The 18,446-nt window shown below is 48.9% G+C and overlaps 1 protein-coding gene across 3 annotated transcripts in view; it reads right to left on the bottom strand.

Moving 5' to 3' along the window:
* CAMKK2 (calcium/calmodulin-dependent protein kinase kinase 2, beta) overlaps window positions 1-18,446 on the bottom strand; it is a 72,246-nt gene that overhangs the window by 37,657 nt on the left and 16,143 nt on the right. For 2 of the 3 annotated variants that reach the window (XM_015417704.1, XM_015417705.1), the window contains exons 2-5: window positions 10,471-11,044; window positions 4,757-4,804; window positions 3,832-3,885; window positions 104-155 (exon numbers count right to left, since the gene is read on the bottom strand). In XM_015417704.1, the coding sequence (XP_015273190.1) occupies window positions 104-155; window positions 3,832-3,885; window positions 4,757-4,804; window positions 10,471-10,995 (679 nt within the window). In that variant the 5' untranslated portion in view covers window positions 10,996-11,044. Of the gene's footprint in view, window positions 1-103; window positions 156-3,831; window positions 3,886-4,756; window positions 4,805-10,470; window positions 11,045-16,152; window positions 16,233-18,446 lie in introns of all 3 variants that reach the window. The other variant, XM_015417703.1, reaches the window with a different exon arrangement.

The raw sequence follows: 18,446 nt of genomic DNA, 5'->3' as shown, positions 1-18,446 counted from the left end.
GAGCTGGCTCACACTGACTCAGCTTAGAGGGAACACTGATCCCCAAGGCCTTACGGCAGGTCAACCCCCACATTTTGATAGCCTCCCTCTGCTTCTTACTTACGAGGAAACCCCGCTTGTCTCATCAGCTTCTTTTTGGAAAGCACTTTCATTGCCTGGAAGACAAATTAATGCACGGCTAAGATCAGGGCACTGAAAGCAGAGGGTGCTCAGAACCTCCTTGTCTCTGAAGACGGAAAATATATATTGCAAACAGCCTTCGTGTAGGAAGCAAGAGAAGCCGCGGCCTGCCTGCACCGTCCAGACAGCAAGTCGTGTGGATGGCAGCTACTTTGAAACAGGGGCTTCATTCTCAAAGAAGCAACAGAACCAGCCACGGGAACACCCCCCAATGACCAGTTCCTGCATGAGCCAAGAAGCAGGCAAAAGAGCTCCGGTGTCCAGGGGTCATTTCGTAGGAAAAGAGGTGCAGGAGCTCATTAGCATAACTCATTAGCATCACTTATTTGCATATGCCATACCCCCTGACATCAACATGTCAGAAGGCAACACCCACCGCTCAGGCTCCACTGGACTGTTTTCGATTGCTACCTATTGGGGGGGGGGGGAACGTGCAGATCTGTCCTCACAGAGGAGGGAGAGCTTGTACCTGAATCAAACTTGGTCTTAAAGGTGCCACTGGACTGTTTTGGACTGGGGGGTCGGGGGGCTCTGCAGCTTACCTGGCTGCTTCTTGCTCTGACTGAGGGCTGCTGGGAGCAGGGGGTGGGGTTTGTTGCATGTGCCCGCCCCCTGGGCTCTTTACTGCCGGAGCTCCGCTCCTGTGCGCTCCTGCAGGAAATGACCCCTGGGTGTCACCCTGACCAGTACAGAGAGCGACAGAGGTTTTGGCAACATTCTTCCTTAAACAGCTCACTCCCGTTTGCCTCGCTCTGGGCTTGCAGAACCTTCACTGCCGGCTCCTTTGCTTTGGAGAAGACAGCCAAGATGCGTCCCAGCAGGGAAGCACGGCATGTTTTATTTATTTATTTCCTCCAGTTTATACCCCACCCTCCCGGCAAGGCATGCTCAGGGTGGGTGCCAACCTATAATAATCTGCTGAGTGCAGATTTACATCATAAAATAACAAAAATACATGCAATAAATACAATAAAATAAGTACAACACTAAATACCTTAAAATAAATTATACCTCAACAGACACATGAGAGCGACTCATTGGCGGGAGGAGGGGGGAGGCCAGATTGAATCGGACACCTGCTGCCTGAACTGAAGGCCTGGCGGAAGAGCTCCGTCTCGCAGACCCTGCGGAACTGTCAGAGCTCTCGCAGGGCCCTAATTTCTGACGGGAGCTCATTCCACCGGGCAGGGGCCAGGGCCGAAAAGGCCCTGTTCTGGAAAGACCTTACTGGTGGAACCCACAAGCTGGTACAAGCCAGATTAGACTCCTGCAGTACACGTCACCGGAGTCTATGGAGCCTGCAGCCACAAGCACAGGAAGAGGCGGCGGGTGAGTTTATGCCACTGATTGCTGATGAGGTCCAAGTCCAATTGACCTCTATAACATTGGCCAACGCTACTGGGAAGTATTCTGCTCACCCCTGCTTACCAAGGGGCCACCAGCGGCTTTCCCAGTCAATCAGCCTGCCCCACCTGTGCTGTTCCCTGCACCCGTCAAGGCTTCACAGAGCTGCCATGGGTCCTATTGGAAACCCGTGAATATAACCATGAAAAATTTATAAAAAACAGTATGTGAACCCTTAACAAACGTTATGAAAATTGTGTTTATCTCCTATTTATGGCCCCTTCCAACTCTATGATTCTACAATTCTATTTTGTTGGAGATGCTTTAGGCTGGTCTTGCATTGGACTAGATCAGTGATGGCGAACCTTTTAGAGACCGCGTGCCCAAGCTGCGACCCAAAACCCACTTATTTATCACAAAGTGCCAACACGGCAATTTAACCTGAATACTGAGGTTTTACTTTAGAAAAAACAACTCATACATTAACTTAAGATGATCCAGACAAAGTAAGGAAAGCAATCCCAAATGCTTTCATCTACTTAAAATTATTTGGCAGAGAATTCCACACTTTAATGACGGTCTGGGCCTGGCTGGGGCGATGTCAACCATGCCCACAGAGAGGGCTCTGAGTGCCACCTCTGGCACCCGTGCCATAGGTTCGCCACCACTGGACTAGATGGTCTGTATGGCCCCTTCCAACTCTATGATTCTATGACTCTATGAATGAAGAATATTAAACTAAATGTCTCTGGTGTCAGTCCAATTTCTGAAGACGCCTCAAAGTCCTAACAAAATTCCTATCTGAAGCTGCCCTTCCCAGTGAAGCAACAAAGTCCGATGTCGATGGAGCCAAAGCAATCCTATTAAAGGGGCACCGGTAAAAATCCCGTTTCCACGGTGATAGAGCAGCTTTATCAGACCAGACTACGAAGTAAGAAGACTCAATGTATTATGGATATGTTTGGCTGCGGTACCTGTTTCCAAAGAAGATGCAGTGGAAAGGGTATTTTTACCTATGCCCCATTAACAGGATCGTTTTGGCTCATAAGAACATAAGAGAAGCCAATGTTGGATCAGGCTAATGGCCCATCCGGTCCAACACCGGGTCACCTAGTGGCCAAAATCAAGGTGCCATCAGGAGGTCTACCAGCAGGGCCAGAACTCCAGAAGCCCTCCCACTGTAACCTCCCAAGTGCCAACAATACAGAGCATCACTGCCCCAAACATAAGAACATAAGAGAAACCAATGTTGGATCAGGCCAATGGCCCATCCAGCCCAACACTGTATGTCACACAGTGGCCAAAAATACCAGGGGCCATCAGGAGGTCCAACAGCAGTGGGGCCAGGACACTAGAAGCCCTCCCACTGATGCCCCCCCCCCCAAGCACCAAGAATACAGAGCATCACTTGCCCCTGACCGAGAGTTCCTATCTATACCTTGTGGCTAATAGCCACTGATGGACCTCTGCTCCATGTTTATCCAGTTCCTTCTTGAAGCCATCCATGCTTGTAACGGCCACTACCTCCTGTGGCAGTGAATTCCATGTGCTAATCACTCTTTGGGTGAAGAAGGACTTCCTTTTATCCATTCTAACCCAACTGCTCAGCAATTTCATGGAGTGCCCACGAGTTCTTGTATTGTGAAAAAGGGAGAAAAGTACTTCTTTCTCTACCTGCTCTGTCCCATGCATAATCTTGTAAACCTCGATCATGTTACTCCTCAGTCATCGTTTCTCCAAGCTAAAGAGGCCCAAGTGCTTTAACCATCAACATCGGACTTTATTGCTTCACCGGGAAGAACTACTTCAGATAGGAATTTTGTTAGGACTTCAAAAATTGGACTGACACAAGAGATATTTAGTATAATATTCTTCATCCATAACATTTGTTAAGGGGTCACATACTATTTTTATAATTTTTTCATTATTATATTCACAGGTTTCAGGTCTTTTGTTAATTTTCTCCATACCATGAATCTCCTCTTTTTTCTTTGTTATGAGTGCTATTGGAGAAAAGAGACAGACACGCTGTATGTTCCCCGAATGTTGCCCCAGTGGGGCAAGCAAGCAGCTCTTTGTGCCTTATCGGGGTGGCAAACTGGAGCCAGGGGCTGGGGGAAGTTAAATGCCCCGCACCACACAGCCCTGATCCAAACTGGGGGACTGCAAAGCTGCTATTCGCAAATGGTGGAAAAGAAGACACACTTTTCCAGTTTGGCCCCGAGGCAGAGAATGCTGTCAAGGCATGATTCGAACTCAGAACCCTCCACTCCCAACAACTTTCTGTTGCATCGGAAACAAACTCACATAGTAGGTGTTGTCATCTTCGTTGTAGGCCAGCTTCACGACCCCGTAGGAGCCCTGTAGGGGGGCGGGAAATCACAGATGCAAAAATGAGTTATAGGCTGGGGATGACTCAGCAAACAGGGGCACGTTCTTAAATGGGTGGCCATTTAAAGCGGTTGTTCAGCCTGCAAGGGGAAAGCACTTGCTCTGGTGAGAACAGGCAAAGATAGCCTGGTCTGGAACTGCAGTTCTCCAACATTTAAGACAGCACATATAGCTTTGTTTCGAATTTCTAAAATTAAAATCGGCAGCACAGCTCTTGCCAAGACAACCCATATGGATTTCCCCAACCTCTGACCAATGGGCAGATACTCCCCCGCTTGCAGCTGCGGGGGGGGGGGGAGAAGGAGGAGGAGAGATTGGATTTATACCCCGCCCTTCACTACCCAAGGGAGTCTCAGAGTGGCTTACAAACTCCTTTCCCTTCTCCTCCCCACAAATGACACCCTGTGAGCAGTGTTCCCTCTAAGGTGAGTTAGTGTGAGCTATTTCACAGTTTTTAAGCTCACACATTTTTGTCTTAGTTCAGGAAGGCTGGCTCCAGAGCAGACTAATTTATGCAGTAGCCAAATCGCTTGCTCACAACTTTATGCCAGTAGCTCACAAAGTATAATTTTTGCTCGCAAGACTCCGCAGCTTAGAGGGAACAGAGGCATCCTTCTTCTCCTCTTGTGCCCTCAGCCCACAACTGGAAAAATCGCTGGCCCACGCAGCGACTTTGTGAATCACAGACCGAAAACCTACAACCAAATTCCAGGTCGCAAACTGCCCTTTTGTTCCCCCCCCCCCTGGGGGGGGGGGGGGATGCGCCTAAAACTCCAGCACCCCGCAGCCTAGCTTGCCACGTCCAAATTTCAGAGAACAAAAAAGACCCCAAAGCATTCACCTTTCCGATTTCGTCTTTCAACGTATATTGATTTAGCTGCACGCAGTCCTAGGAGAGAGGAGAGAGGAGTTAAAAATACACGAGCCCGCAGGCTATGCCGAGACTGAAAACGATGTCATTCATGTATGTTGCATTACTCACAGGGGGGGGGGGGGGGGACGGGGGACGGACAAATGCTTTTCCTTTTTATATCTGTGCTAAACACACCTGACCTCCAGCAGACATATTGATATGCTCCCAGGAAAGGACCAATGCAAAGGGAGCAGCAGAAAAGGGAATTTGTCTAATGCTGGAGGAGGAGGACATTGGATTTATACCCCGCCCTTCACTACCTGAAGGAGTCTCAGAGCGGCTTACAATCTCCTTTCCCTTCCCCTCCCCACGACAGACGCCCCGTGAGGGAGGTGGGGCTGAGAGAGCTCTCTTGAGGACTGCCCTTGAGAGAACAGCTCCGAGCGAACTTGTGACTGGCCCAAGGTCACACCAGCGGCTGCATGCGGAGGAGGGGGGCATCAAACCTGGTTCTCCCAGATCAGAGTCCACCGCTCTTACCCACTACACCAAAAGCAATGCAGGCAAGGGAAGAGCATGGGATTGTGGGACTTCGCACACACACACAAGGTCACATTTAAACTGGGCTGCCTCCCACACAAAGCCGCTTACACAGCGCATGCGGCTCTTTTCACAGGGGGCAGCCCTGCTTAAATGCAATCCTATGCAAGTGCAAACTCCCTAAGGCCAGTGGTTTTTCCTCTCCAGCGTCGCTTTTCAATCAGGCCAGAGCCAGGGGCCGTCCCCCACATCCTGCAACCACAGATTCCATAATATTTGCTCCCATTTCCAACAGAAGGGGAAGCGCAGGCAGAAATATGAGCTCGTCAGTTACATTCCTTGGGTTGTGAAGTGTCAGCGGAGCTTACAGCCACTTTGGGCCAAGATAAATCTTCTCAGCCCCTAGCAATAATATTTGCGTTTTATTAGTTGTAAATGGACTGTGGTATTTTCTGGGCACCGATAACAGCCGACACTGAAAACAGCGAGTGAGAAGCCAATGAAACCCAGTCGAGACAGCTGGATTAAACAAAACAGAAGCCTTCTTCGCGGGCGTTCGACACATCAGGCCTATAATGACCAGGAAGCAGAGCTCCTTTTATAGCGTCTTAAACATACTGGCTGATTGTTGTTCAAGACAGCTCCTGGGCATGAAATAATGATGAACTGTACAGCGACTTTTCCCCAGCACCTCCCTGCCTGTCACTTATTCATTGCCCCATTTGCAACGTAGACATGGAGAAGAAACACCAAGTTAAAAGGAAATATTAAAAATAGCAGTTGAATTCTGAGTCAGAAGAAATTAAAATATAAACGAAGGTAGAACGCTGAAGTAAGCTCTCAAGGCTTCATGCCCGGGGGAAGTATTTTGGGACTTAAGAACATAAGAGAAGCCAATGTTGGATCAGGCCAATGGCCCATCTAGTCCAACACTCCGTATCACAGTGGCCGAAAATACCAGGTGCCATCAGGAGGTCCAGCAGGGGGGCCAGGACATTAGAAGCCACCACACACACTGTTGCCCCCCCCCAGGCACCAAGAATACAGAGCATCCCTTGCCCCAGACCGAGAGTTCCTACCTATACCTTGTGGCTCATAGCCACTGATGGACCTCTGCTCCAGATGCTTATCCAGTTCCCTCTTGAAGCCGTCCATGCTTGTAGCTGCCACCACCTCCTCCTGTGGCAGTGAATTCCATGTGTTCATCACTCTTTGGGTGAAGAAGGACTTCCTTTTATCTGTTCTAACCCGACTGCTCAGCAATTTTATGGAGTGCCCACGAGTTCTTGTATTGTGAGAAAGGGAGAAAAGGACTTCTTTCTCTGCCTGCTCTATCCCCTGCATAATCTTATAAACCTCGATCATGTCACCCCTCAGCCGTCCTTTCTCCATGCTAAAGAGCCCCAAGCGCTTTAACCTTTCTTCTTTAACCTTTCTTTAACCCAGGCGCTTTAACCTTTCTTCTTCTTTAACTTGGCTTTGAAGTGTTTGAAAATAACCCCTCTTTTCCACCTTGTTACAATTAGTGTCAAAAATCTGCTGCCCGTCGCCAGGGTAGCATTGACAATCCAGATTAATCTTGTCCGAAATTTCCAAATGACTGACGAAGAGTTGATTTTTATACCCCACTTTTCATTAGCCAAAGGCGTCTCAGAGCGGCTTACAATCTCCTTTCCCTTCCTCTCCCCACAACAGACACCCTGTGAGGCAAGGTGGGGCTGAGAGAGCTCTGAGAAAGAACTACTCTTGAACTTGGTTCTCCTGTCCGCCGCTCTTAATCACGACACCACACTGGCTTCGGTGCTTATTATTTATTTAAACGATTCATATCCCACCCTTCCCGTAAAAAAAAAAACCCCAAAAAACTCAAAGCAGCTTACTGAAGAAGACAGCAACATCAAATAAAATGCTTGTGTACTGTTGAATGGCCAACAAGGGGCAATATGCGTATTTTGAGACTTTCGCAAATGACGGGTTGGACCCAGCGCTTGCACTAGACCTCTTGCACAGACGGAAATCCAAGGAAGAAAAAAAAGGAGAAGCCATTTGTGCTAAGTGAAACATTTTGCATCCCCACCTGTATTTCCATTTGCAGAAGACTTTTGCACGACTAATTTCGGAGCGCTATAATCAGTGAGGAGAGCACGAAGCCTTGCACTAGATCTGTGCGAGCTGCACTGCACTAAGTCTGTTTCAGTTGCCACTTGGACGCTGCTGGATCTACGCCTTTGTCTGGAACGGCCAATGCTGAACACATTTTGATCTTCCACCATGACACAAAAATCCACTTCTTTGGCCAAGCCAGCCAAACGATTGCTTGGCGGGGGTGGGTGGCATAATGCGGAGGGCACTGAGGCACCATGGGGCGGGTGGGGGGGAGGCTCGGCTAGTTCCTTCCCACCAGCCAATCCTGGGTTAGTCACATTCAACTCAAAGAATCTCCTGCCTTTCTAACCTCCTAATTATTATTTTTTTACCCTAACTTTCCCTCGCCCTGCCATGAACAGAAGCGGAACTGACAGAGAGTGAGGGGGGGGGGGGAGAATGTTATCCCACAAGCTTTTTGGTGACAGTTCCTCCCCTTGCACTTCCTCGCTTTCCTTCTCTTCTAAACCAATTGCACACTTCCCCATCTGCTGCATAAAACATGCATTGATTTCATGCGGGGAGATGGGTGTGCATTAGCATAAGTGCGCCTTCCTTTCTAATGCATAATTGAGAGAGAGAGAAAGGGCGGCGAGAGCGTCAGTTCCGCCCACCACTGTTTCTAACCAGCCGCCCTTGCCATAGATCACGCCATTCCCTAGATGGATTACCAAGGTGCTTCTGTCCCCCCCCCCCCCCCCCCCACTCACACACATTTATCTCCTCCCAACTTGCAACCTGTCACTTCCCCTCGCCAGCAAAACTCCGATCTACGGGGCTCTATTAACAGAGCAATTCAGACAAACGTGGCTTCTGCTCCAGGAAGCAGAAAGGTGGAACAGATGCCTGCCAGGGACTGACGGCTGTTGCAGGGCACGGAGGAGGCTTGTCTTTTAAGTCACTGCTGCCCCATCAGCAGAACGACATTTGACATTTCCGTTGGTGGAGGAGGGGAGGGCAAAGCATGCCAGTCCCCCCCCCCCCCGTCCTCACGGTGACCTGCAGGAACACAATTTGAGGGGAGAGAACGGGTAGGCCTTCCATTACAAAGCGCCGCTTACAATTCCAAAGGTCTTTATTTCCCCTTTGGGCAGAACTAGCTGAGTATAAATCAAGCCTGAGTGTTCCCTGGAAGGCTGGATACTGAAGCTGGAGCTCAAATACTTTGGCCGCCCAATGAGAAGGGAGCACTCGCTGGGGAAGACCGAAGGTAACAGAAGAAGGGGATGGCAAAGGAGGAGATGGTTAGACGGTGTTAGCGATGCAATGAACATGAAATTAAGCAAACTCTGGAGGACGGCGGAAGACAGGAGGGCCTGGCGTGATGTGGTCCATGGGGCCGCGAAGAGTCGGATTCGACTGTGTGACTGAACAACAACAACAAAAATAAATGCAGAATACTGTTACAGGGACGACACTGTCAGTTAGTTACACCACTGGGAGTTAGAAGAGGGCATTTTTATATGACTGTCAAAGCAGGATTTCGTATGTATCATAACAGGATTATAGGAATATATGTATTGTTCCTAAAAGTTCCTAAAAGAAATCAACCCTGACTGTTCCCTGGAAGGCCAGATACTGAAGCTGAAGCTCAAATACTGAAGCTGAAGCTCAAATACTTTGGCCACCCAATGAGAAGGGAGCACTCACTGGAGAAGACCCCAATGCTGGGAAAGATTGAAGATCAAAGAAGAAGAGGACGGCAAATGATGAGATGGTTAGACAGTGTTATCGAGGCAATGAACATGAAAGTAAGCAAACTCGGAAGCACGACGGAAGACAGGAGGGCCTGGCATGATGTGGTCCATGGGGTCACGAAGAGTCGGACTCGACTGTGCGACTGAACAACAACAACAACAGGATTTTATATCGGAGTGTCAAACATGTGGCCCGGGGGCCGGATGAGGCCCCGGGAAGGCTTCTATCAGGCCCACAGTGGAACTGGCTGTCTTCTGCTTCTTCTTCCAGTTCTGCTGCTGCTGCGTCATCGTAGGTTTGCAGCTTACAGATACACACCTGAACAGCATACTCAAGATTGCAACAGCACAGACATTTTGATGCAATAATTCAGAGCAAGAGGTGAAAGTTATCAGACACTGTAAATAAACAAAATAATGCAAGAGTGCTAATGTTTTAAGCATGTTTTTATTTTAAGTTAAAAAAAACCCTTTTGTGTTTGTGTCCTTTATAAAGTTTATATCTCCACTACCTGGCATTACATTTTATGATACACGTGGCCCGGCCTAACAAGGTCTCATTTATGTCAGATCCGACCCTCATAACAAATGAGTTCGACACCCCTGTTTTAGATGTACTGTGATAGGATTCCAAGCATTGTAAGTCGCTGCGCGATCCTCTGGGTGAGTGGTGGCTAAAAAAATCTAACAAATAAAAATGATTCGTTAAAAAAATGGCGTATGGTGTGGCTTCCTCCCTTAAAATCATGTGCAAGAAGTCTGTCTGTGTGCCCTTGCCTTGCTGGTTAGTAGGGATGTCAGCCTCCAGGTGAGACATGGAGATACCCAGAATCCGAGCTTATCTCTAGACTACAGAGATCTGTTCCGCTGGAGAATATGCATGCTTTGGAGGGTGCACGCTATAGCACTGTGCCCCACTGAGGTCCCTGGCCTCCCCAGTCACCACCCCCAAATCTCCAAGAATTTCTCCAACTTGAATACAGCCTTAGGGTGAACTGCGGGGAAAAACCTAGTCAAAACATGCATCAAGAACTTAGATGTGCGCTGCAGAAAATGCATCGTTGGGACAAGAGATAGCTCTGTTTAAAGAGCTCTGCAGTTAACCGGCCGAGACAAAGACGCCTTGCAGTGCAGTTTTCAGCTGTTCCTTCAACTGTTCGACACACCTGCCCCTGCTGAAGGAACCATTAAGGGTATACCAACAGAATGCAGATATCGGCCCAACAGCATTGGGGACGGAAGACAAGGATGAGCTAGAATAATTTGGTTGCCTTTGCAAAGCGCGTATCCAGAGACTGCTTTCAAACGGCTTCCCCTTACCTGCAAACCGGTGATAGAAACTCTGTGGGATTCTATCGTCGGCCTCCGGGGCAGACGAGGCGAAGAATGTGGTGACGTGACCGGAGAATAAGGGAGAGAAGGATAGATGTAGCGTCCGTTTAGGCCCACGTTGCCACCGGGAGACTGGACCGACTGGGACCTCTCCTGGAGAGAAAGTTTCCGACTCGAAAGATTCAGTTTGCTTCGCGGTTCCTTCAAATCACCCTCCAGAGCACTGCCGAGGAGACCCCGCTCCTCCATTTCTCCAGGATCCGACGCCACGGGCTGTCCCTCACATGGCTCCATTGGTTCCTCGTCCTCCAGGCCGTCTGGCTGCCCCCCTCCAGGCCTAGCGGTAGAGTCATACTCCGTCACGACGACAAAAGAATCCATGGTGCCCAGGCAGTGGACATTCAGCGCCGAGAAGCAACGCGGGAATTCGGGAGCTTCTTGGGGTAGGCTGAGGGGCTCATCGCGGCCTACACGCTTCTCTGTGGCAGGCCTGCGGGAGATGCATGTTGTCATGGTGTGTCCGACAGCGACATTCCAGTTGCTTGGTTATCTCCATTGGACGCTTGAACAAAAAGAGAACAAAGGGCAAAAATAGTTAGATGGAGGGAGAGGATCACGGCTTCATCAGAAACTGCTAGCCCACGAGGCCACATTTAAATTCAGGGGCTGGGTCTATGCCAGGGGTCCCCAGTCTTTTTCGGCTGGTAGGCACCTTTGAAATTCTGACACAGTGCGGTGGGCCCAGCCACAAAATGGCTGCCACCACTTAGAGGCACCTTTGAAATTCTGCCACAGAATTAAATTAATTAAACTGATTAAATTCCGCCACAGAATTAAATTAAACTGATTAAATTCCGCCACAGAATTAAACTGATTAAATTCTGCCACAGAATTAAATTAAATTAAACTGATTAAATTCTGCCACAGAATTAAATTAAACTGATTAAATTCCGCCACAGAATTTAATTAAACTGATTAAATTCCGCCACAGAATTAAATTAAACGTATTAAATTCTGCCACAGCTCAGAGGCACCTTTGACATGGCAAACCAGGCACAAACACAATATGTTAAAATGCTCTCTATTGAGCAGCGATAGAAGGACATCAATGTTTTCTCACTCAAGTTAGCTACCATAACATATCATTTTCCTGGGCAGGACCAGGTCAAAAGCTGGGGGGTGGGGTGGTCTCAGGACATGAACAGAGCGAAATCTGGCAGAGTGAACCCTGGGCAGGAGCTGGATTTTACTGACCCCGATATCGGTTACCTGATATAACAAAGCTTTGCCGGGCAGACTTACAAAATGCAGACGGGCCGCCCATTCAGAAGCTTGCTCTTGGCTGCCATGTTACTCGTGTTACTGACCGGCTGGATCTTAGGGAAAACTTTTTGACAATGAGAGTTGTGCAACAGTGGGGATCAGCTGCTTAGGGAGGTGGTGAGCTCCCCCGCCCCCACTGGCAGTCTTTAGGCAGCGGCAGGACAAACACTTGCCAGGGGTGCTCTACGCTGATCCTGCACTGAGCAGGGGGTGAGACTGGATGGCCTGTAGGACCCCTTCCAACTCTGTGATTCTATGGGTGCGTTCAGACGTGGCGTTTCAGCTGGCATAAACTGTACCGGTTGGAACCGGTGCAGTTTATGCCGGCTGAAACGCGATCACACTTACCTGCTGTCTGCGGAGCCCATCGCTGTATGCCCGTTCACACGCAGCGGGCGTCGGCGTTTTTGTTTTAAACTCATTTTGAGCATGCGCATAGGCAGCCATCCACAGAATGGCGATCTTCACACATGTGCAAAACACCCCGTCTTACCTTTAAAGTTTAAAGGTAAGGACTTACCTTTAAAGTTTAAAGACCAAACTGGCCTCCCTGAGGTCTCGGAGTCCTCCAAAACCTTAAACTAAGGACCTTTTTTAAAAATATAAAATAAACGCCGGGGCGAAGCTTCGCCCAAGCACATATCGCCGACCTAACAAAAAAAATGGCGGGCGAAACTCGGAAGCCTCGGGCTTCTGAACGGAAGTGGCTCTACAATGTTGGAGAGCGATCAGACGGGGGTAAAGCGATTACAACCGTTGCACTCAGGATACCACCACTTGGGGACCTAGTGGCAGAATACAACGGTGTAAAGCTCTTTGCAACGGTTAGGGACGGAAGGCAGATGTTCGTTGTGTGAACGCCGGTAAGTACACCGATTCCAACCGGCACCTATTCCGTTGCAAATGCCCCGTCTGAACGCACCCTATGATTCTATGATTCATGTGACAGTCTTTAAATCAGGACAAACCATTCCTGCAGGAGGGAAACCTGATTCTGCAACCTGCATACGTTACACAACTGCCTTCTTGCTTTGCACCATCTATGCTCTCCTGCGACGCATGGGAAGGCACAAAAAATAGTGCAGCCCACCCTGCCTCAAAGAGCTTACCATTTAAAGAGGGACGGTCAGAAGGCGGGGGTTTTCTTACCTCAGCCTATGGGTTGCCAACCTGCAGGCGGGGACTGGAGATCACCTGGAATGGCAACTGATCTGAAGAAGTGAGCCGTGACTCACGGAAGCTCCTCCCCAGCCATAAATGTTGTGAGCCTTTAAGGTGCTCCTGGACACTTGCTCTTTTCTAGTGATCTCCAGACGACAGAGATCAGTTCCCTTCAGGGGTCATTTCGTAGAAAAAGAGGTGCAGGAGCTCATTAGCATAACTCATTTGCATATGCCACACCCCCAGCATCACCAGAAGTGGGTCAGAAGGCAACACCCACCGCTCAGGCTCCACTGGACTGTTTCGCATTGCTAGCTATTGGGGGGGGGGGGAACGTGCAGATCTGTCCCTGCAGAGGAGGGAGAGCTTGTACCTGAATAAAACTTGGGTCTTAAAGGTGCCACTGGACTGTTTTGGACAGGGGGGCCGGGGGGAGCTCTGCAACGTACCTGGCTGCTTCTTGTTCTGACTGAGGGCTGCTGGGAGCAGGGGGTGGGGCTTGTTGCATGTGCCCACCCCCTGGGCTCTTTATTACCGGAGCTCCGCTCCTGTTCGCTCCTGCAGGAAATGACCCCTGGTTCCCTTAGAGAAAATGGCTGCTTTGGAAGGCACACTTTACGGCATCATACCTAGAATTGTAGAACCATAGAGTTGGAATGGATCTCCAGGGTCATCTAGTCCAACCTTCTGCACAGTGCAGGAAATTCACAAATATCTCCCCCCCACACACACACCCAGTGACCCCTGTTACATGGCCGGAAGATGACAAAAAACCTCCAAGATCCCCATCAAACTGGCCCGGAGAAAAATTGCTTCCGGACCCCAAAGTAGCGATCAGCCACTCCAGGCTCCACCCCCAATCTCCAGGTACTTCCCAAGCAGGAGTTGGCAACCGTAGGACAAGCTGTTGCCTACAGTTGCCAACCTCTAGATGGCTCCCGGAGATCTCCCAGAATTACAAGTCATCTCCAGACGACAGAGATCAGTTCCCCTGGAGAAAATGGCTGCCTTCGAGGGTGGACTCCATGGCATTACTCTGCTCAAGACACTCTTTTCCCCAAATGCCACCCTCCCAAGCTCCACCCCCAAGTCTCCAGGAATTTCCCAGCCAGAGTTGGCAACCCTACTGCCGCCGCCACCACCACAGCGAAAATTCCCCTGCTCCAGAAGATGGCTGTCCCCTCTTCGGCCTCCGCCACTCCAACTTGGAAGGAAACGGCGTCCAGTTCATGAAGGTGTGAACACATTTCAACAGTCCAAAATGAGGAAAACACGACTGACAGGCATAATAAATTTAGAGTCCAGTGGCACCTTTAAGACCAACAAAGGTTTATACCTTTGTTGGTCTTAAAGGTGCCACTGGACTCTAAATTTGTTCTGCTGCTTCCGACCGACATGGCTGACTACCTGGATCTGACAGGTATAATGTGCCGGATGATTTTGATGGTAATCAAGAAAATCAGTGCTGTTTCGGGGAGAGAGAAGCAATCCGGTTTTACTGAACACCTGATAAATTAATCCAAAATGTGTCTGTTGTTGCCTTCTCCAGCATTCAAAAGGTACCAAGATGAGATTTAGGTGGGGTGGGGGGGGGGGGGGGCGTCCAGAGTTTTGCCAGTCTCCACTGGGCAGCATTCCGCAGAGAAAAGCCTAAAGTTAGTTTGGTGTAGTGGTTAAGGGCGCGGACTCTAATCTGGGAGAACCGGGTTTGATTCCCCACTCCTCCACATGCAGCTGCTGGATGACCTTGGGTCAGTCACAAGTTCTCTCAGGAGCAGTTCTCAAAAGAGCTCTCTCAGCCCCGCCTACCTCACAAGGTGTCTGTTGTGGGGAGGGGAAGGGGAAGGAGTTTGTAAGCCGCTCTGAGACTCCTTCGGGTAATGAAGGGCGGGGTATAAATTCCTCTTCCTCCTCCTCCTCCTCCTCTTCTTCTAAAGATCTTTTCCTAAGATCTTCCAAATCATCTTCAAATTGCACGACCAATCTAGGACCTCAGCGTGCATATTTTGCTTTCCACCCTGCCTTGTGATAACTTCCTGGCCGACATCAAACCATCAGGGATAAAAAGGGGAAAACATCACACAGGTGTTTTTTTTCCTCCCCCTTCCCCGGTTATTCTTAACACTTCGGAATGGCAGTTGTCGAAATTAAGAGACACGCTCATCTAAAATTAAAATCCCTGTTAAAGTTGTGTCCTCCTGCCTAGCAACTCTGAATCAGTGTAACTGAAAGTAAGACGTCAGAGACACCAAAAAAACCCCAAACCTGTGAAGAGACAAACACATTATCTCTATAAACTGCACAATCGCTTGAATAACACACATAAGAAGGGGTCATTTCCTGCAGGTGCGCACAGGAGCGGAGCTCCGGTAGTAAATAGTCCAGGGGGCGGGCACATGCAACAAGCCCCACCCCCTGCTCCCAGCAGCCCTCAGTCAGAGCAAGAAGCAGCCAGGTAAGCTGCAGAGCTCCCCACCCGCCCCCCCGGTCCAAAACAGTCCAGTGGCACCTTTAAGACAAAGTTTTATTCAGGTACAAGCTCTCCCTCCTCTGCGAGGACAGATCTGCATGTCCCCCCCCCCCAACAGCTAGCAACCCAAAACAGTCCAGTAGAGCCTGAGCGGTGGGTGTTGCCTTCTGACACACTCCCGGTGATGCCAGGGGGTGTGGCATATGCAAATAAGTTATGCTAATGAGTTATGCTAATGAGCTCCTGCACCTCTTTTTCTACAAAATGACCCCTGCACATAAATTCCATTTTCTCCAGCCGTCAAAAGAGCTGGTTGCCCCTCACATCCACCCAACAGAATATGTTTTTATTTGATATTAAAATTCAGATTTGAGAGATAAGGGTGAGGTAAAAAAAATGTACTATAGAGATATAGAAAAAACGGAGACGCACAACAACAAAAATGGGGAAAAGGGTATCTTTATCGCTCCCTGGAGTAGACATTTGTGCCTGGCTAACACCAGAAATGTATGAAACTGGGTTACCAGCCTCCAGGTGGCACCTGGAGATCTCCCGCTATTACAACTGATTTCCAGACAACGAAGATCAGTTCACATGGAGAAAGTGGTTGCTTTAGAGGGTGGACTCTATGGTGCCATATGCCGCTGAGGTCCGTCCCCTTTCCAAGCCCCTCCCTCCTCAGTTTCCACTCCCCCAGTCTCCAGGTATTTCCCAACCTGGAGTTGGCAACGCTAGTATGAAAGGGCAACAGGAACACCCACAGCCACACCCCTGACGTTCTGGTCCAGTTGTCGTTCTGCAAGGAAAAATTTATGAGGTAAAATTAATGTCCTGAATTTCGACTGTTAGACACAAACATTTCAGTCCTCTGTAACAATCGGGGGTGCATAAATTATCTGCACTGTGAATTTCCACATTCTGCATAGAGCAGCTTAGCTATTTCGAGGTTCGCTCTGACTCTGCTGTTTTCATGTAGGGATTAGGGAAATAAGAAAAGAGTTATTTTTCCATATTCCCTCATGATAGACGAATCTCGGAGAGCAGGTTTTATTGAACTTCAGTTCCCTAGTTAATATGAAAGTTCTCCAACAACTCTGATACCCTTGGGAGTAACAGAGACCCAAGTATACAGAATAACAACATGCCCATTTTTCTTCACACACACACCCCGACCAATTCTTGAATTTGGCCTTTGCAGACTTGAGAAGATAAAACAAACAATATTAGTATTAAATTAGAAGAAGAAGAAGAAGAGAAGAGATTGGATTTATACCCTAACCCTTCACTACCCAAAGGTGTCTCAGAGCGGCTTACAAACTCCTTTCCCTCTCCCTCCCCACAACAGACACCCTGTGAGGTAGGTGGGGCTGAGAGAGCTCTTGACAGAAACTGCTCTTTTTCAAGAACAGCTCTTATCAGAACTACGGCTTGCCCAAGGTCATCCAGCAGGTGCGAGCGGAGGCGTGTGGAATCAAACCCGGTTCTCCCAGATTAGAGTCCACACACTCAACCACTACACCAAACTGGCTCTCTTATTTATTATTATTACTATTACTACAGAGAGTATTACACTGCTATTCCTGCCTACCCACTCTGCTTTCTGCAGAGAGATCATTGTGGACATACACTTGGTAGTGGACATGATTGAGGTTTATAAGATTATGCATGGGATAGAGCAGATAGAAAAAGAAGTCCTTTTCTCCCTTTCTCACAATACAAGAACTCATGGACACTCCATAAAATTGCTGAGCAATTGGGTTAGAACAGATAAAAGGAAGTCCTTCTTCACCCAAAGAGTGATTAACACATGGAATTCACTGCCACAGGAGGTGGCGGCAGCTACAAGCATGGACGGCTTCAAGAGGGAACTGGATAAACATATGGAGCAGAGGTCCATCAGTGGCCATTAGCCACAAGGTATAGATAGGCACTCACAGGCTGGGGCAGGTGATGCACTCTATTCTTGGTGCTTGGGGGGGGGGGTCAACAGTGGGGGGGCTTTTAGTGTCCTGGCCCCACTGCTGGACCTCCTGATGGCCCCTGGTATTTTTGGCCACTGTGTGACAGAGTGTTGGACTAGATGGGCCATTGGCCTGATCCAACATTTGGCTTCTCTTATGTTCTTATGGACCTCCGGTTTGCGGCCACCCATCACACATTAGATCTGCTACCCATTCTGCAAATGTCTTATGATGGTTTGCTTTTTACTTCAGCAGCCCAGACCACTTTGGCTTCCAGAGAAATCGCAACCTTAAACGGCAGCTTTGAGGAAGACAGGGAAAGACGATGCTTTAACAGTAGAGCAGCCAATATGGAGGCAACAAACAGGGCCAGGAAAGCTCTTCGGGCCAGCGTATCATCCCGACTCCATCAATTTAATAGGTAAATTACAGCCTTTATTGCATTCTCCACTCTAGCCTGTACTTAGGAAAGCTCATCTCATCTACTCGCGAGTCACGCTCTTGTCAAGTGCTGCCGTTTTTAAGGTACCCAATTGACACTAATGGGCCATTAGGTGGTGCTTTGCCCATTAAGGAGGGCCATGCCCACCCACTCAATAGCAAAAATGGGATCCGGGCTGCCTGGTGAATGAGGAGCAACAGAACCTGAACGGAGCACTTTGGGACGTGGTGCCTGAATGGTTAAGAAGCTTCTGGAAGGAGGGAAGAGAATGCTGGAACTCTGAGAGCTGAAGTTGCGGTTTATATGCTTCCTGTGTACTTGTTCCTTCACCCTTGAAATTAGGATTGCCAGCTCTGGATTGGGAAATTCCTCAAGATTTGTCCTCCCTAGACTCCATCTTCAAATCTCCAGGCGTTTCCCAACCTGGATATGGCAACCCTGCCCCCCACAATCCCCTGCCTATGGACTGGCAACCATATCCCTTCGTCAGATACAAGTGAAGGGGGGATAGTGCACGCCACATCTCGAGAAACATACGGGATTCATGTGTGCACCCTTCCCCCTCATTATTTCAAGCGGGATATATATATATATATATATATATTAT

This window comes from Gekko japonicus, unplaced genomic scaffold (genome assembly GCF_001447785.1).
Source record: "Gekko japonicus isolate JY-2015 unplaced genomic scaffold, Gekko_japonicus_V1.1 scaffold64, whole genome shotgun sequence".
In the NCBI taxonomy this organism is placed as follows: domain Eukaryota; kingdom Metazoa; phylum Chordata; class Lepidosauria; order Squamata; family Gekkonidae; genus Gekko; species Gekko japonicus.
The sequence above is the reverse complement of the archived record's forward strand: the minus strand, read 5'-3'. Positions and strand labels throughout refer to the sequence as shown.